Raw genomic sequence first — 16,076 nt, 5'->3', positions numbered from 1 at the left:
CCTTGAAAGTGAAAAACGTTCTTAGTTATGATTTATAAAATCAGTATTTTCCATCTTAGAAGGACATTTGAGTCACCTGAGGATATTATAGGGTGTGGGCTTCTGTTACTGATATAAATTGTTTTCACCCTCATTTCATGTCTATGCAGAGCTCTGAATCCCCCAGTGTTCTTTTTCCAGTAATAGCCGACTTCTTCTCTCTAAAATGTTTGCTAATTGGTCTGTCACTACTATTCTTGGCAAAAACATGCAATCCTCTTAGTGTGGAGCAGCAGCAAAGTTTTACAATGCCAAGTATTAAGTCTCTTATAAGGCACTTATTAGACTGTAGTGTTGGGTCGGATCTGTGCCCTGAATGCAGCTGCCGCACCCTGCCTATACTCGCCATAGAGCTTTTCCTTTGTGTTAAAACCACGTGCAATGAACAGTTGCAATCATCACCCCAATGTGCTCTGCATACTGACTACACAGACCTCCAGGGGTAGCCTGGCATATGGTGGCTCGTATAGAGAAGTAATGAATGGCTTTATGACTCCGAGTCCTTACCCACCCCTCATTGGATTGTTATAGGTCAACTGTTTACCTGGCACTCATCCATGCAGATCAGTTCCACACTGTGATGAATGCCATACTGCACAATCCAAACTGTAAAGTGATTCATGTCATGCATTGTGAGTCTTACTTTGGAAAGTTTGTGTACTCTGCCCTACTGCAAAGCCTTTTGGTCCTCATTTTAAGACAACGCTAAAGGATTAATGTAGGCCATGCCTAAGATTTCTCCTCAAAATTTTTTGGGGGGATATTTTAATAGAGCTACCCATGTCTAGCTGGTGAGTGATCCCTCAGCTACACATATACATTTGAACAAGAAGGCTATGGGCGAGCTCTCTGACTGTGGCAGAGGACTCCAAGTCTAGGTAATGATCCCATTGCTGGAACTCTCATCTATCAGACAATTGTGGCAGGCATATCCAGGAAAGAAAGAGCCAGCTATTAAAGGGAATGTATGTGAATGATGAAGGGGTTGTACAAAACTTTTATATTGATGGGCGATCCTTAGTATAGATCATCAATATCTGATCCGTGGGGATACATCACCAGTACCTCTAATGATCAGCAGCTCCCGATGCTGGCGTCAGATGGATGTGCTCAATTGTGGAGCTGCACACCTCTTTCAGCTGTATAGTGACTTTGGCTATGTACTGCACATCTTCCATATTTTGGAATCAATAAGGTGTGGCTGTGCAAAAGCCATCCGCGGCCACTATACAGTTGAAGGAGCTATGTAGGTCCATTCCGCAAATGAGCACATCTGGCGCAGTCATTGGAGCACCCCACGTGGTCTAAGGAATACTCGTCACCGGGCCAGTGAGTGTCAGGGGACATCACGGGTGGCCATTCCCAGTTTCGTGACACCAAGGTGTCCACAAAGAGACGAATGGATGGATGGGGATGATGGTGGGGAGATGAGGAAGGTGGGAGTAGTAGTTGTCTCGTGACAGGAATTAGCCGCCACTGCGGTCGTTGTCCTCTGGGGCAGATGGTGTCGCAGCTAGGATAATTCGGCTTCCCGCAGGTGAAGCTAGGCACCAGGGAGGATGATAGAAATAGTAGTGGATGTTGGCGCTGAAGCGCGGGGTGCCAGCAATGAAGGACAGACACGGTAGTTGCGGTTCCAGGTCTTTACTTACTGTCCTTTGGTTGCCCAGGGGTACTGGTCTCTGCCGTGATGGGCTCCAGCCAATCTCAGATAATTCTGAGGTCACCGCCGGTGTTCCCACTGTGTATCCTTTCTGGTCGGGGTCCCTCCAGTCCCTTGGATGGAATGTGGAACAGGCGGGTGTGTCCTGCACTCTCTGCAGACCTTGGAATCCCCGGTAGCTGTTGAGAGCCCGGGCTGAGTGCCTGCTCCAAGCCACGGGTCTTGTAGTGCTCCCAGAAGTGTTAAAGGTGATGCTTGGATCGAAGTCCCAACTGTTCTCCTCACCCAAAGCTGTGCCCGGGGTAAACTAACTAAAGTCTGAAGATGCTCCTTTCTTTTTGCCCCCCAGGTGGTTGTCCCAGTGACTGGGAAAGTCCCCTGCCTCGTGATGGCCACCCCTCTATCTACCCTAGGCCAACCCTGGTGGGAAAGCACCTAACTGTGTGTGATTTGTGTATGTGAGAAACACCAGCAGTTAACCTCTTGCTTACCTGGGATGAGTACCGCACATTAAGTGAGGTGCAGTACCCTGTGGCGACTGAAGCCTCAGGGGCGCCGCATCAGCACTGGAAACAGGTGATTGGCAAAGATGACAGGTGTCACACCCACACCGATCGCATAGTGGTGACCTAGTCTAAGGATCAGACATCAATATAAGAGTCCGCGATAACCGCTTTAAGAACTTGGAGAAGATTTGTCCTGTAAAATCTGGTTTAGATTATTTACACAGATAGGTTTTTGCCTAATGTAATGTTATTATCGATGCTTTTGACCATGCTCTAGTACATTTCTGTAACATTTCAGTACACAGCACCTGCTCATATCCGCACCATAAAGATTTCCTAGAGAAAAGAATACAATCTGCTATATGTGGGGAAACACACAGCTGGCATACTGGCACGGTGACTCATGTCCTTCAGAACCAACCAACATAAACTAGATTAGATTATTTGCAGTTGCCAACATAATTAGTTATGGATGTCATATGAATCAATGCAATCAATACAGTCATATTTGCAGACAGGAAAGGAACTGTCAGATCTTAGGAGGACATTTTAGCATATACTGTAGATGTTGTAGATGTAGAGCTTGGAAGATTAATATACAATTCAGTCATCAATCAAATTGAAAAATAGTTATATCCTTGGTGAGAATGTTTTTAGTGCTCCAAATGACTGCACAACAAAAAATACAGTATATTTGATCCATTATTCATATAATTCCAGCAGATTATATTCCAGAAGATAATGTTCTGTTAAATGCTACAAATACAAAATCAAGTGATTAAAGGGAACCAACCAGCAGAATATTTTCTTAGATAAAGTAAAGCCAGTGCCACACTGGCACCAGGAAGCTGAATGCAATGATACCTTTTTGTCACAGAAATATATATATCCAAGTCCCAGAAGTGCACTGCTCGTTGTATTGGCATGTGCATCGGGAAAGGGGGGGGACTATGTGGGTCATGTCCTGAATTTTTATTCTGCCTCATTCTCTTTGCCTGGCCTGTCTTCCCTGTCGCCGCCATTTCATTTATTTCCTGCACACGCGCAGTATCATTGTGAAGTATTTAACCAACTCTTTATTAAGATGGCTTTGAAGTCAGCACCTGCGCATAGTGCTATCTCCGGCGCCATCTTATGAAAGACATCTCCTCCTGCTTCCATCCCGCTGCTGCCGAAGGCAGCGCATGCACCCTCGCCTCCTTTTCCCTCTTCAAGACTGTTGCTGTCACTTCAGCTTTAGGGGGTGGCTCCTCTTCTAATGTGATCACACGCACTTACACAGTTTTAAGAGGGGAAAGGAGGCGAGGGTGCATGCACTGCCCTTGGCAACAGCAATGGATAAGTAGGAAGCAGGAGGAGGCATCTTTGATCAGATGGCGTCGGAGATAACGCTATCTGCAGGTGTTGACTCCGACGCCTTCTTAGTGAAGAGTTGATTAAAAACTTCACAATAATACTGTATGCGCAGGAAATTAATGAAATGGCGGCAATGGGGAAGAAAGGCCAGGCAAAGGCAATGGGGCGGAATAAGAACTCAGGACACGACCCCGATGCACACGCCATTCAAACGAGCAGTGCATTTCTGGGACTTGGATTAAAGATATTTCAGCAATCAAGCACGCAATCTGTGAATTAAAGGTATCATCGCACTCAACTTCCTAGCGCAAATACGGCACTGGGTTTACTTTATACAGCAAAATTCTGCTGGTTGGTTCCCTTTAAGAACTTAATAATAGGGAGAAAGCAAAATTGAGAGCTCATGTTTCATAATAAGGAGACATAAGATCAAAAGCCATTATATCTTACTACTATAATCATACTACATGCACAGTTAATAGGCTGCAGCACAGGTAGTTCTTGGGTACCAGTCCAGTAGGCATAAAAAGTAACAACCATAGAACTGTGCACAACCTGTAGCACAGTTGTCACTTTCTTTTCTCTCCAGTGAAGTTGTCATTGTCCAAGAACAACTGTCATGCACAATTATAGAGAGGACGGAGCATTGCCCCCCCCCCCGGGGCATTTGCGGAGACCGGCATGACCCCTGATTGGTGGGGAGGTCAGGGTGTCATGGGTGGGGAGGGGGAGTGAGCCCGTTTTGAAGGGATTGGTTAGCCAAAGGGGAGGAGAGATACTTTCCCGCTCCCCTGGCTGAAGGAAGAGTCGCATCCATCTTACCTGCGGCCATGGAGACTGTCGAGGAAATCCTGGAGCGGCTGAGAGCGGCGGCAGGCGACCGTCCTCCAGGCTGGCTGCAGGCGACAGTGCAGGGAATCATCGGAGGGACTAAACACAAACTTGACACCGATTTACCGGCCAAGAATGAAGTGAATTAATACAATATATATATTTATACATAAATACTTATTCAAATCCAGGAATTCCTGGATTTGAATAAGTATTTATGTATAAATATTGAGTGCAATTATCCTGTGTTTTGGATTTAACCTTGATATATTATATATATATAGGATGGATATGATATGCAGATAATCTGGAATCATGTGCCCCCCAGGTGGCTCTCTTGTTTGAAAGTGTATATTTGTGAGTTTATTAATAATAAAATAATTTTCATTGATGATATTGTATTAATTCACTTCATTCTTGGCCGGTAAATCGGTGTCAAGTTTGTGTTTAGTCAGACTGTATAGAAGTGTTTATAAGTAAGTGGACTTTGGTGATTAATCATCGGAGGGAGTCTGGAGGCGGAGGGGACTTCCCCCCCACGTGAGCGGCGCCTCCGTAAGTCCAAACCGCCGGAGCGGTTATCCCCTGATCTGACTCCCCGGGCCCAGCGACGCCCCAGAAGCCCCTCCGGGGACCCTCCAGGCCGGGCGCCACGTGCAAAAAAGTCCAGCAGGCCCCGGTCTGGGAGGAATTCTCATGTGCGGCTGGGTCCAGCGGCGGTGAGCAGGCCTCTGCTGGAGTTGGGGGCGGGGCCTGCTCCCACTGTGGCAGCGATGGATGTTGGAGCTGCGGCGGGGCGCTCTGGTGATGTGCCTGCCGAGCGCCCTGAGCCCTGTCTGCAGCAAAGGATGGATGAGGGGGCGGGCCCCAGCGGAGGGGGCGGAGCAAGACGGCTGGGATCGGTGGTGCACCGGGCCTGGCGTGCAGGGCCCTCATCAGCAGAGGCCCAGAACGGAGGGGGGGCCCCGTGGAGTGCCATGGGGGAGCTGCGACGGCAGGATTTGGAGGAACGCAGACAGACCCCTGTTGCAGCTGGCTGGCGGGGCGGACATCAGCTACAGGATCAGCGACTGGAGGGATCTTCCGGCCCTGCAGCAGCAGGGGCCAACGGCGGCGAAGCGGATGAGGGGAGCCGGGAGTCTACAGAGCAGCTGGAGGGACGTCTGGAGTCCGGTGGTCCGGCTGGCGGGGCCTCTACCCTCGTGCAGCCCGGTGAGTATGCCTCTATGTCTTGTTTGTCTGCTCAGTATTGTCAGGACCAGAATGCAAGGGGGGATGTAGGTCACTCAGGGGGTACCCATGGGGGGTGGAGGGTATGCGTCGGGAAGGGGGGAGCTAGGAGAGCTTATAGGTTGTGTGCGTACGTTGCTGGAGCGGATTGGGGGGGCACGGGAACACTCAGGGCCAGTGGGGGCTTGGATTAATCCACCTGCCCTGGGCATTAGTGAAGCGCCGGTTGCAGGTATTTCTTCCCCGGTGTCGGTGTCGGTTCAGACGGAAAAGAATAAGGAGGACAGGATTCATTTAGATGATCGGGCGCGTGGCGAGGTTTACGTCTGTTTTGAGGGCCCCTTGGGTTCCCATCTTAAGAAAGAGGTGAGGGAAAAGATCTGGAAAGATGAATATGTCGAGATCTTCTCCCTCCTTCCGCTGGCCAAATTTAATTTGGACAAAGGAAAAAAGGAGGATAGCAAGAAAGAAGATGAGGAGAAGCGGCGATGGGGCTTGATCCCTCAGACGTTTAATAATTGGTTACAAGCCTTTGCAATTTTGGCGAGCGTGATTGGCGAGAAGGCGCCGGAGAACTGTTCACATTTGTTTTGCTATATGGACTCTATTGGTGAGGCTTACAGGGTGTATGGGGGACAGACTTGGCTTAGGTATGACGAACAGTTTCGTCAGCAGAAGGCCGTTCGGCCTTCTATTAGATGGGACCAAAAAGATATCGGGTTGTGGTTGCGAGTTATGGCGCCGTCTAGGTATGGCCAGCCCTTTCAGGGCGGGGCCGGGTCGGCCGGCCAGTCTGGAACACAGGGTGGCGGTAGTCAACAGGGTCAGGGGGGATCGCAAAAGCCCGGCGTGTGTTGGCAATTCAATGAGGGGCAATGCAAGTTCGGGGCCACCTGCCGTTTCAAGCACCTCTGTACCCATTGTAATGGGACCTCACATGGAGCGGCAAAGTGCTTTAAGAAAGGCAAATCCAAGCCCGGCACCACTCATACCCAAGGGTCTGACGCCGGTGAGCTTAGCCGCGATGCTTCCGTACCTAAATAGGTACCCTAATAAGGATAAAGCTGAAGTTTTGCGGTTGGGATTTGGGGAGGGTTTCAGAATTCCGGCACCCGATTTTGTTGTCCCGGGGGCAACGAGGAACCTTTTGTCAGCTTACCAGCATTCGGCGGTCGTGGCGGAGAAATTAGGCAAGGAAGTGGCTTTGGGGAGGATGGCGGGGCCGTTCCAGGCCCCTCCTTTTCCCGATCTGGTGGTCTCACCGTTGGGGGTGGTGCCAAAAAAGGAGCCAGGGAAATTCCGGCTGATTCACCATCTGTCTTACCCAAGAGGTAGGTCGGTAAATGACGGGATACCGGCTGAACTGTGTTCGGTGGTATATACGTCATTTGATGAGGCCATAAGGTGGGTAAAAAAATGTGGAAAGGGGGCACTTATGGCTAAGACAGATATTGAATCAGCTTTTCGGCTCTTGCCAGTGCATTCAGATTGCGTCCGGTTGTTGGGTTGTTTTTGGGAAGGGGCTTATTTTGTAGATCGCTGTCTGCCCATGGGGTGCTCAATCTCATGCGCATTTTTCGAAACGTTTAGTTCCTTTTTGGAGTGGGTTGTTAGGGACGTTTCGGGCTTGTCGGCATTGGTACATTACCTCGATGACTTCTTGTGTGTAGGTCCTGCCGATTCGGCGCAGTGTGCCGGGATTTTGGCAACTGTGGAGTGGGTTGCGGACCGCTTTGGGGTGCCCTTGGCATCTGAAAAAACTGTGGGGCCAACTACTAGCTTAAGTTTTCTGGGTATTGTGATCGATTCAGTGGCCTGGGAAGTCCGGCTTCCCGAGGACAAGGTTGCTGCACTGAAGGACGAGGTGGCAAGGGCACGGCGGGTAAAGAAGTTGCAATTAAGGGAGGTTCAGTCCGTACTGGGAAAACTTCACTTTGCTTGTCGGGTGATGCCAATGGGCCGGATTTTTTCGCGACAACTTGCCAGGGCCACGGCGGGGGTGCTTGCTCCGCACCATTACGTTCGGTTATCGGCAGAACACAAAGCGGACTTAGCAGTTTGGGGACAGTTTTTGGAGCACTACAACGGTCGTTCCCTGCTAATGGAGGACGTAGTGGACAATTTTGACTTGGAATTGTTCACGGATGCGGCGGGCAGCTCGGGTTTTGGAGCTTTCTTCCAGGGTCAGTGGTTTGTGGGTCGGTGGCCGGACAACTGGACGGCTGAAGGCTTGACAAAAAATGTGGCGCTATTGGAGATTTTTCCAATAATGGTGGCAATTCATCTTTGGAGAGACCAGTTGGCAAACAAGAAGATCCGTTTTAACTGTGACAATATGGGGGTGGTGCTGGCGATTAATCAGTTTTCGGCGTCCTCTCCTCCGGTTGTTCGGGTGTTACGGGAGTTGGTGTTGGTTTGTTTGCAAATCAACGCGTATGTTACGGCGGCTCATGTGCCAGGCGTTCAGAACCTAATAGCTGATTCCCTCTCTCGTTTCCAGTGGGATCGGTTCCGGGTTTGCGCACCAGAGGCAGAGTCCAGCGGCTTGGCGTGCCCGGCACAGCTTTGGAACGTGGTCTTCGGGCAGCGGGACCGCTAATTCGGGCTTCCTTGTCGGGTAACACATGGACAGCGTATCAGGCAGCATGGGTGCTTTGGGAGCAGTGGTTGCAGGGTGGGGATTTTTCTGAGGAGGATCAGTTGGGAATATTGTTGGAAAAGTTGGGGGAGGTGGCGGTTTCAGGGTGGTCTGTTGCGAAGGTAAATCGTTTTATGGCAGGGTTAGCATTTGGTTTCCGGTTGCGAGGTTTACGGGATTTAACTAAGAGTTTTTTGGTTGTCCAGGCGTTGAAGGGTTGTCGCAGAGGACGAAAGCTACGGGATGGTAGACGACCGGTGTCATTCGGCTTATTGGAGCGGCTGGGTGGGGTGTTGGGGGAGGTTTGTACATCTCCGTTTGAGGAACGCTTGTTTAGGTTAGCGTTTTCCTTGGCGTTTTTTGGAGCCCTGCGGGTTGGGGAATTGGTATCTCCCAGTAAGGTGTCCCCCGGGGGTTTGAGTCATGGTGACATTATGGCTGTGGACAGGGGAATCGAATTTTGGATAAGAAAATCTAAAACTGATCAACGAGGGGCCGGCAGGCGAGTCTGTTTGGGCGTGGTTGGGGGATCAGATATGTGCCCGTTGAAGTGTTTTGAGAATTTCGAACAGATCTGTCAAAAGGTGGACGGCCCCCTGTTATGTCATGACGATGGGTCTTTTTTATCGCGATTCCAATTTGTGAGTGTTTTCAGGGCGTGTTTGAAGTCGTTGGGGTTAGATCCTAAGTCTTTCGGATCACATTTCTTTCGCATAGGGGCGGCAACAGAGGCCTCTATGTGCGGTTTGTCTGAAGACACGGTTAAGCAGATTGGTAGGTGGAAGTCGGGGCGTTTTAAGTTGTACGTCCGCCCCCAGGCGGTGGTCGGGAACTAAGTAGGGAGCCTTACAGTAAAAAGGGGGGGGCGGCCTGGGTGTTTTGTGTTTCGATTTGAGGGTATAAGGCACTAAAATGGTGTTGTTTGTTTGTGCATTTTGTATTGCAGAAACACCCCTTCCCTCCCCCTCGCTGGTCTGGATCCTTGGCCATTCTTACGTGTATTGGGGAGCCCGGCGAGCGGATGCGAGAAGGAACGGGAGACAGTTAGGCTTCGCCAGGGACGTGGCTCTCGTACGATGGCTCTGGGTTCGGGGGTTAGGGTGGAGCAGGGTGTTACAAGAGGTGCATAAACATGCCCGATTAGACAGGCCTCCTGAAGTTTTGGTCTTGCACGTTGGGGGGAATGATCTAGGGGAACGGCCTTTTAGAATCTTGATAAAAGACATCAAGCACGACTTGTTACGGCTATGGGTGTCCTTCCCAGGGATTACGTTGGTTTGGTGGCGAGAAGGAGTTGGCGGAAAGCGCGATCTGTTGATAGGCTGAACAAGGCGCGGGCAAAGGTTAATAGGGCGATTTCGAAGTTTGTTAGTCGGAATGGGGGTGTTTGTATCCGGCATGTTGAGTTGGAAAGGACGGAAGAGGAATTCTGGTTGGCTGACGGGGTGCACTTGAATGCGGTGGGGATCGATTTGTGGGCCCTCGGCCTGCAGGGAGGTATTGAAAGGGCCCTGCGGTTGAGGGGGGTCTCAGGCACTTGAAGGTCATCAAGGTGCCTTCATTGTGGCGTTTTATTGGTGGGTCCTTGAAGTTGGTTTAAAATTGTTCGGGGAATTCATACGGGTATGGATCCCCTCATTGGCAGAATGGCTGGTCACCTGGTGATTTTGAGGGGAATCCCGACGGGGATGTCGGGGCCCCTGTGGGTGTGTTGGGGTTAACGAAGGATTAACCCTTACAGTGTGGTGCGCCTGAGCCAGTGTGGGTAACGGCTGGGAGCAAGTTGGTTTTATGGTTCGGATTATAGGAATCACCAGGGTTTGTAGCTTCAAGGACCTTACCATATTGCAATTTTATTGGTTATGTATTTTTGTTAATAAATGGCTGCTATGGCCAAAATTATCCAAAGATATTCGGTGTCTGTGTAGTCATTTTAGATAAGAATGGGAATGGAGGGAGGAGATGTGAAGGAGACCGGAGTCAACAATTCCAGGGTCATGGACCATCAAGAGGTGTTCTTGAATAATTTTCTAATGGAATTCATTACGTCCTTACTATCCATAATACCTAATCTTACATGCATAGTTGGGAAGACTAAAAAAAAAGAAAGAATAATGGAATAAGAGAAAAGAAAGATAGCCCGGGGCTCTGGTGTAAGGCACAAGAAGCATCTGAGAGATTAGACCTGGGCAAAAATAAGGCAGGTTGGCTGAGTATATGTACTGTAGAAAGAAAAGACAAATTTTATTAACAATAGAAAAGGGGTTTTCTTTGGAGGAGGAGGTCAAGTATTCCATCACAATCCATCACAATATTTTTCGTCTATTATTAGGTCAACTGGTGAGGTGTATTCTCTCAGCCACAGGTCAGGGGGAGCAGCATAGACTGGAAGCAAAGGGGCACCAGTGAAGGAAATAATAGACGTCACTAGATAAGCAAGGACAGCAAGGTATGCAGGACATCAGACAGATATATGGAGCAGGAAGCACAAGATGAAGCAGGGCCGCCAGGTTTGGTGATATCCACAGGAGCTGTACATATATATGCAATCTGGAACTTTTAGCAAGGTTATGGTTAATAGCAGAGATGTATGCGTTCAGGAACTTGTAGCAGGAAAATGGTTAACCACAGGATATCAGTGAAGTACTGGTAAACTTGCTTGCAGAGATGTTGTTCATATATAAATAACACAACTGTATTGGAAAACTGGTAACTTGCTTGCAGAGATGTGTTATTTTGGTTGCAGAGAATGAAGTACAACAAGCATCGAGAACAAGTGCAAGAAGTTGTTAATCTCCAATCTTCTCTGTAGAAAATTATAGTTGTGAAGTTAGCTTGAAAATAAAGTCAGAACGCGCTTAGGACATAATTAGATACCTGGCTTGAGCTAAGCAAATAGGAAAGTAAACCAAACCAACCTAAGGAACTAATGGAAACTAAAAGCTATGTTGTCCAAATGCTCAGGCCAAATAAGTCCCTGAACTGATCTTTGGTAGTGGCATCAATGGTGCTTGCCAGAATACCACAGTAAACCCGGCATAAACTAACAGTGAGGAAGCCAGCTAGAGCAAGCAACACCTGGTGCCGAAGCTGTGACAGGTGAGTATTATCGTTTTAGCAAGTCACTGGCAGTTCATAGAGTTGAAGATTTCCCCGAGTGCTAGTAAACATACCTTAGCAATGTTAAGAAAATGTCTCAGAAGAGAGCAAGGCCAGAAGATGCTCAGGAAGTTGCCATCATGTATTCCACCTCTCCAGCACAATGTGAAGACTGCTGGGGAATCAAATGTTTTTAACCATTTATTATTAAAGGAGCACTCCCATCTATATATATTTTGGCAATTACATGTGTTTATATGTATATATAGTGTAGCGTTTTAATATATTCAACTACTGCAGCTCTCTCCAGGATACAGCTCCATTCTGCTTAGCTTCTTGGTGACGTCACCACAATTCCGACTAGCTGGATTACTCAGTGCATGAGCTGGAAGTCTCTTTTATGGACTAAAGCGGGCTTTACATGCTACGATATCGTTAATGAATTATCGTCAGGGTAACGGTGTTTGTGACACACATCCGGCGTCATTAACGATATCGCAGTGTGTGACACTTATGAGCGACCTTAAACGATCGCAAAAGCGGTCAAAATCGTTTGCCGCGGAGAGGTCGTCCTGAATCAAAAAATCATTTTATGCTTATTAGCGATGTTGTTCCTCGTTCCTGCGGCACCACACATCGCTGTGTGTTACACCGCAAGAGCGACGAACATCTCCTTACCTGCCTCCACCGGCAATGAGAAAAGAGGTGGCTCACCGGCCAGTGCGACGTCGCAGGGAAGGTAAGTAGTGTGACGGAGTTAAGCGAGGTTGTGCAGCACGGGCAGCGATTTGCCCGTGTCGCACAACCGACGAGGGCGGGTACGATCGCTTGAGATCTCGCTAGCGAGATCGCAGCGTGTAAAGCCCGCTTAAGTCTATGGAGTCTCATTATGATGCTCCCTAGAATTACATTGTAAAAGTCACTTCCGGGTCATGCAGAGCTCAGTTGGACCCAGAGAGTATATGCAAAGCAATGGTGTTATGGAGAAGCGGAGAAGAATAGTGCTTGATCCCGGAGAGAATGGCAGTAGGGGAGTACAGTATATTAATACACTAACACTACAGTACATAAACAAATACACAGATTTAACAAAAAAATATAGATGTGAGTGCTTCTTTGAAGAGTTTGTCCACTTTGGATAACATCTCTTTGTTAGAAGAGTTAGCAAGACAATTAAAGGGGTTGTCCACTACTAAGACAACTCCTCATTCCCCATGTTTGGCCCCATTAAAATAAAAAAAGCTTATACTCACCTCCCATTCGGGCGCAGTTCCAGCAGTGTTGGCACTTGTGTTCGTGGGGTTCACATGAGGTTTTTATGTGCCCAATCACTGCCGGCCTCTCTCTCCCCACCTTCAGAGGTATGAGGATTCAATAGGAAGTGAGAAACCAGCCACAGCTCTCACTTCCTGTTGATTACTCATATGTCCAAAGGCAGGTAGAGAGGTGATTGAGTACGGGGTTCGCGTGACCGCACAACCTCACGTGAGTCTCGGAATGTGAGTGCCGACTCCGTTAGAACAGGAGGTGAGTATAAGCTTTTTTATTTTAATGGGTCCAAATATGGGTAATGAGATGAGTTTGTCCAATTAGTGGCAACCCCTTTAACTGATGTATAGAATTCCCCACTGCTAGGACCACAGCCGCAACACTACCATGTGGGACATGAATGCATTACATGGTGCCCACTGATGTGAGATATGTCTTTTTTTACTGCTTTTTGCACTCTCTAGTCTAATAGAAGGACAAGTACTGACAATTTGACCTCTGGTAAAGTAGTTCTAGAGTTGAGTCCTGCACAGTAAATATATTTAAAACATAAGTCATGCCATGATATGTACTGTTGTGCTCAAAAGTTTACATACCCCAGCAGATTTTTTGCTTTTTTGGCCTTTTTCAGAGATTATGAATGATAACACAAAATCTTTTTTTCTCACTCATGGTTAGTGGTTGCGTGAAGCCATTTATTGTCAAACTACTGTGTTTTCTCTTTTTAAATCATAATGACAACCAAAAACATCCAAATGACCCTGATCAAAAGTTCACATACCCTGGTGATTTTGGCCTGATAACACGGACAGAAGTTGACAAAAATGAGTTTGCATGGTTAATAAAGGTAACATCCTCACCTGTGACCTGTTTGCTTGTAATCAGTGTGTGCATAAAAGCTGAGTGAGTTTCTGGGATCCAGATAGACTCTTGCATTTTTCATCCAGCCACTGACATTTATTGATTGTGAGTCATGGGGAAAGCAAAAGAACTGTCAACTGACCTATTGGAAAAGATAGTTGAACTGTATAAAACAGGAAAGGGATACAAAAAGATATCCAAGAAATTGATAATGCCAGTCAGCAGTGTTCAAACTATGTGTTTAACAAATGGAAAATCAGGGCCTCTGTAAAAAACAAACCACAATCAGGTAGACCAACAAACATTTCTGCCACAACTGCCAGGAAAATGTTTTGAGATGGAAAGAAAAACTCACAAATAATATCAGCTGAAATACGGGACTCACTGAAAACTAGTGGTATGGCTGTTTCAAGATGCACAATAAGAAAGCACTTGAAGAAAAATGCATGGTCGAGTTGCCAGAAGAAAGCCATTATTGCACAAATGTCATAAAGTATCTTGCCTACAATATGTCAACAAGCCTCCAAACCTCTGGAACAAGGTATTTTGGAGTGATGAGACCAAAATTGAACTTTTTAACCACAACCATAAACATTACATTTGGAGAGTTGTCAACAAGGCCTAAGATGAAAGGAACACTGTTCCTACTGTAAAGCTTGGAGGAGGATCACTGATGATGTGGGGATACATGTGTGAGCTACAAAGGCACAGGAAACTTGGTCAAAGTTGAAAGAAAGATGAATGCAGCACATTATCAGCAAATACTGGAGGCAAATTTGCACTCATCAGCCCGGAACCTGAGCAAGGGATGTACTTGGATGTTCCAACATGATAATGATCCACAACACAAGGCCAAGTCAAGCTGTCATTGTCTACAGCAGAACAAAAGTGAGGGTTCTGGAGTGGCCATCTCAGTCTCCTGACCTCAATATCATTGAGCCACTTTAGGGAGAACTCAAACAAGCAGTTCATGTAAGAAAGCCCAGGAATTTACAGGAACTACAGGCTTTTTGCCAAAAAGAATGGGCAGCTTCACCATCTGAGAAAATATAGAGCCTCATCCACAACTACCACCAAAGATTTCAAGCTGTTATTGATGTTAGAGGGGGCAATACATGGTATTAAGAACTGGGGTATGTGAACTTCTGATCAGGGTCATTTGGATGTTTTTTGTTGTCATTATGATTTAAAAATACATAAAACAGTAGTTTGACAATAAATGGCTTCACCCAACCACTAACTAGGAGTGGAAAAAAAGATTTTGTGTTATAATTCATATTCTCTGAAAAAAGGCCAAGAAAGCAAAAAATCTTCCTGGGTATGTAAACTTTTAAGCACAACTGTATGTATTATATTGTTGTGTATTATGTAATATGGCATATCCTCAATGTCTGTTCTTACATGTGCTTTCTCTGTGTGTTGTAGGCTGGCACTAATGGCTACATGGCACCCGAGATGTTAAAGGATGAAAGTTACCTATATCCAGTTGACTGGTTTTCAGTGGGCTGCACTATATATGAAATGGTTGCAGGCCACACGCCATTCAGAGATCCAAAGGATAAAAGTAAGGATGAGCTGAAACGCAGGACATTGGAAGAAGATGTTGTTTTTAACCATCCAAATTTTACGGCCGAGTCAAAGGAAATATGTAGACTATTGCTCGCCAAGAAGCCTGAGCAGCGTCTTGGAAGCAGGTGAGATTCAAAATACATGACCACTGTATAGTTATAAAACAGGGCACAATATGTCACAGTTACTCTGTTCATGGGTAACAAAGGGTCCTGTAATCTCGAGATATTGCATTCTAAAGCCTGCTTTACACGTTTCAATATGTCGTGCGATCACATTTTCGATCGCACCCGCCCCCATTATTTGTGCGGCACGGGCAATTTGGTGCCCATGTCGCACAATGCTGTAACCCCCCGTCACACGTACTTACCTTCCAAACGACCTCGCTGTGGGCGGCAAACATCCACTTCCTGAAGGGGGAGGGACGTTCGGCGTCACAGCGACGTCACACAGCGGCCGGCCAATAGAAGCGAAGGGGCGGAGATGAGCGGGACATAAACATCCCGCCCACCTCCTTCCTTCAGTATTGCCGGCGGGACGCAGGTAAGCTGTGTTCATCGTTCCCAGGGTGTCACACGGAGAGATGTGCGCTGCCTCGGGAACATTGAACAACCAGACATTCGATTTTTAGAAAATGAGCGACGTGTCAACGATGAACGAGAAGGTGAGTATTTCTGCTCGTTCATAGCTGTCACACGCTACGATATCACTAACGGTGCCGGATGTGCGTCACTTACGACGTGACCCCGCCGACATCTCGTTAGATATAACGTAGCGTGTAAAGCCCGCTTAATGCGGGCGTCACACGGGATGATAAATCGTGCGATCGCATAAGCGATCACACCCGCCTCCGTCGTTTGTGCGTCACAGGCAATTTGTTGCCCGTGGCGCACAAAGTCGTTTACCCCCATCACACGTACTTACCTGCCGGACGACCTCGCTGTGGGCGGTGAACATCCTCTTCCTGAAGGGGGAGGGATGTTCGGCGTCACAGCGACGTCACACAGCCGCCGGC

General features: G+C 47.6%; 1 protein-coding gene across 1 annotated transcript in view; it reads left to right on the top strand.

Annotated features, from left to right (window-relative positions):
• Positions 1-16,076, top strand: part of GRK7 (G protein-coupled receptor kinase 7) — a 60,799-nt gene that overhangs the window by 22,182 nt on the left and 22,541 nt on the right. The window contains exon 3 of the mRNA XM_075338699.1: positions 14,918-15,186. Within this exon, the coding sequence (XP_075194814.1) occupies positions 14,918-15,186 (269 nt within the window). The remainder of the gene's footprint in view (positions 1-14,917; positions 15,187-16,076) is intronic.

Source organism: Anomaloglossus baeobatrachus, chromosome 3, assembly GCF_048569485.1.
Source record: "Anomaloglossus baeobatrachus isolate aAnoBae1 chromosome 3, aAnoBae1.hap1, whole genome shotgun sequence".
In the NCBI taxonomy this organism is placed as follows: domain Eukaryota; kingdom Metazoa; phylum Chordata; class Amphibia; order Anura; family Aromobatidae; genus Anomaloglossus; species Anomaloglossus baeobatrachus.
The sequence above is the reverse complement of the archived record's forward strand: the minus strand, read 5'-3'. Positions and strand labels throughout refer to the sequence as shown.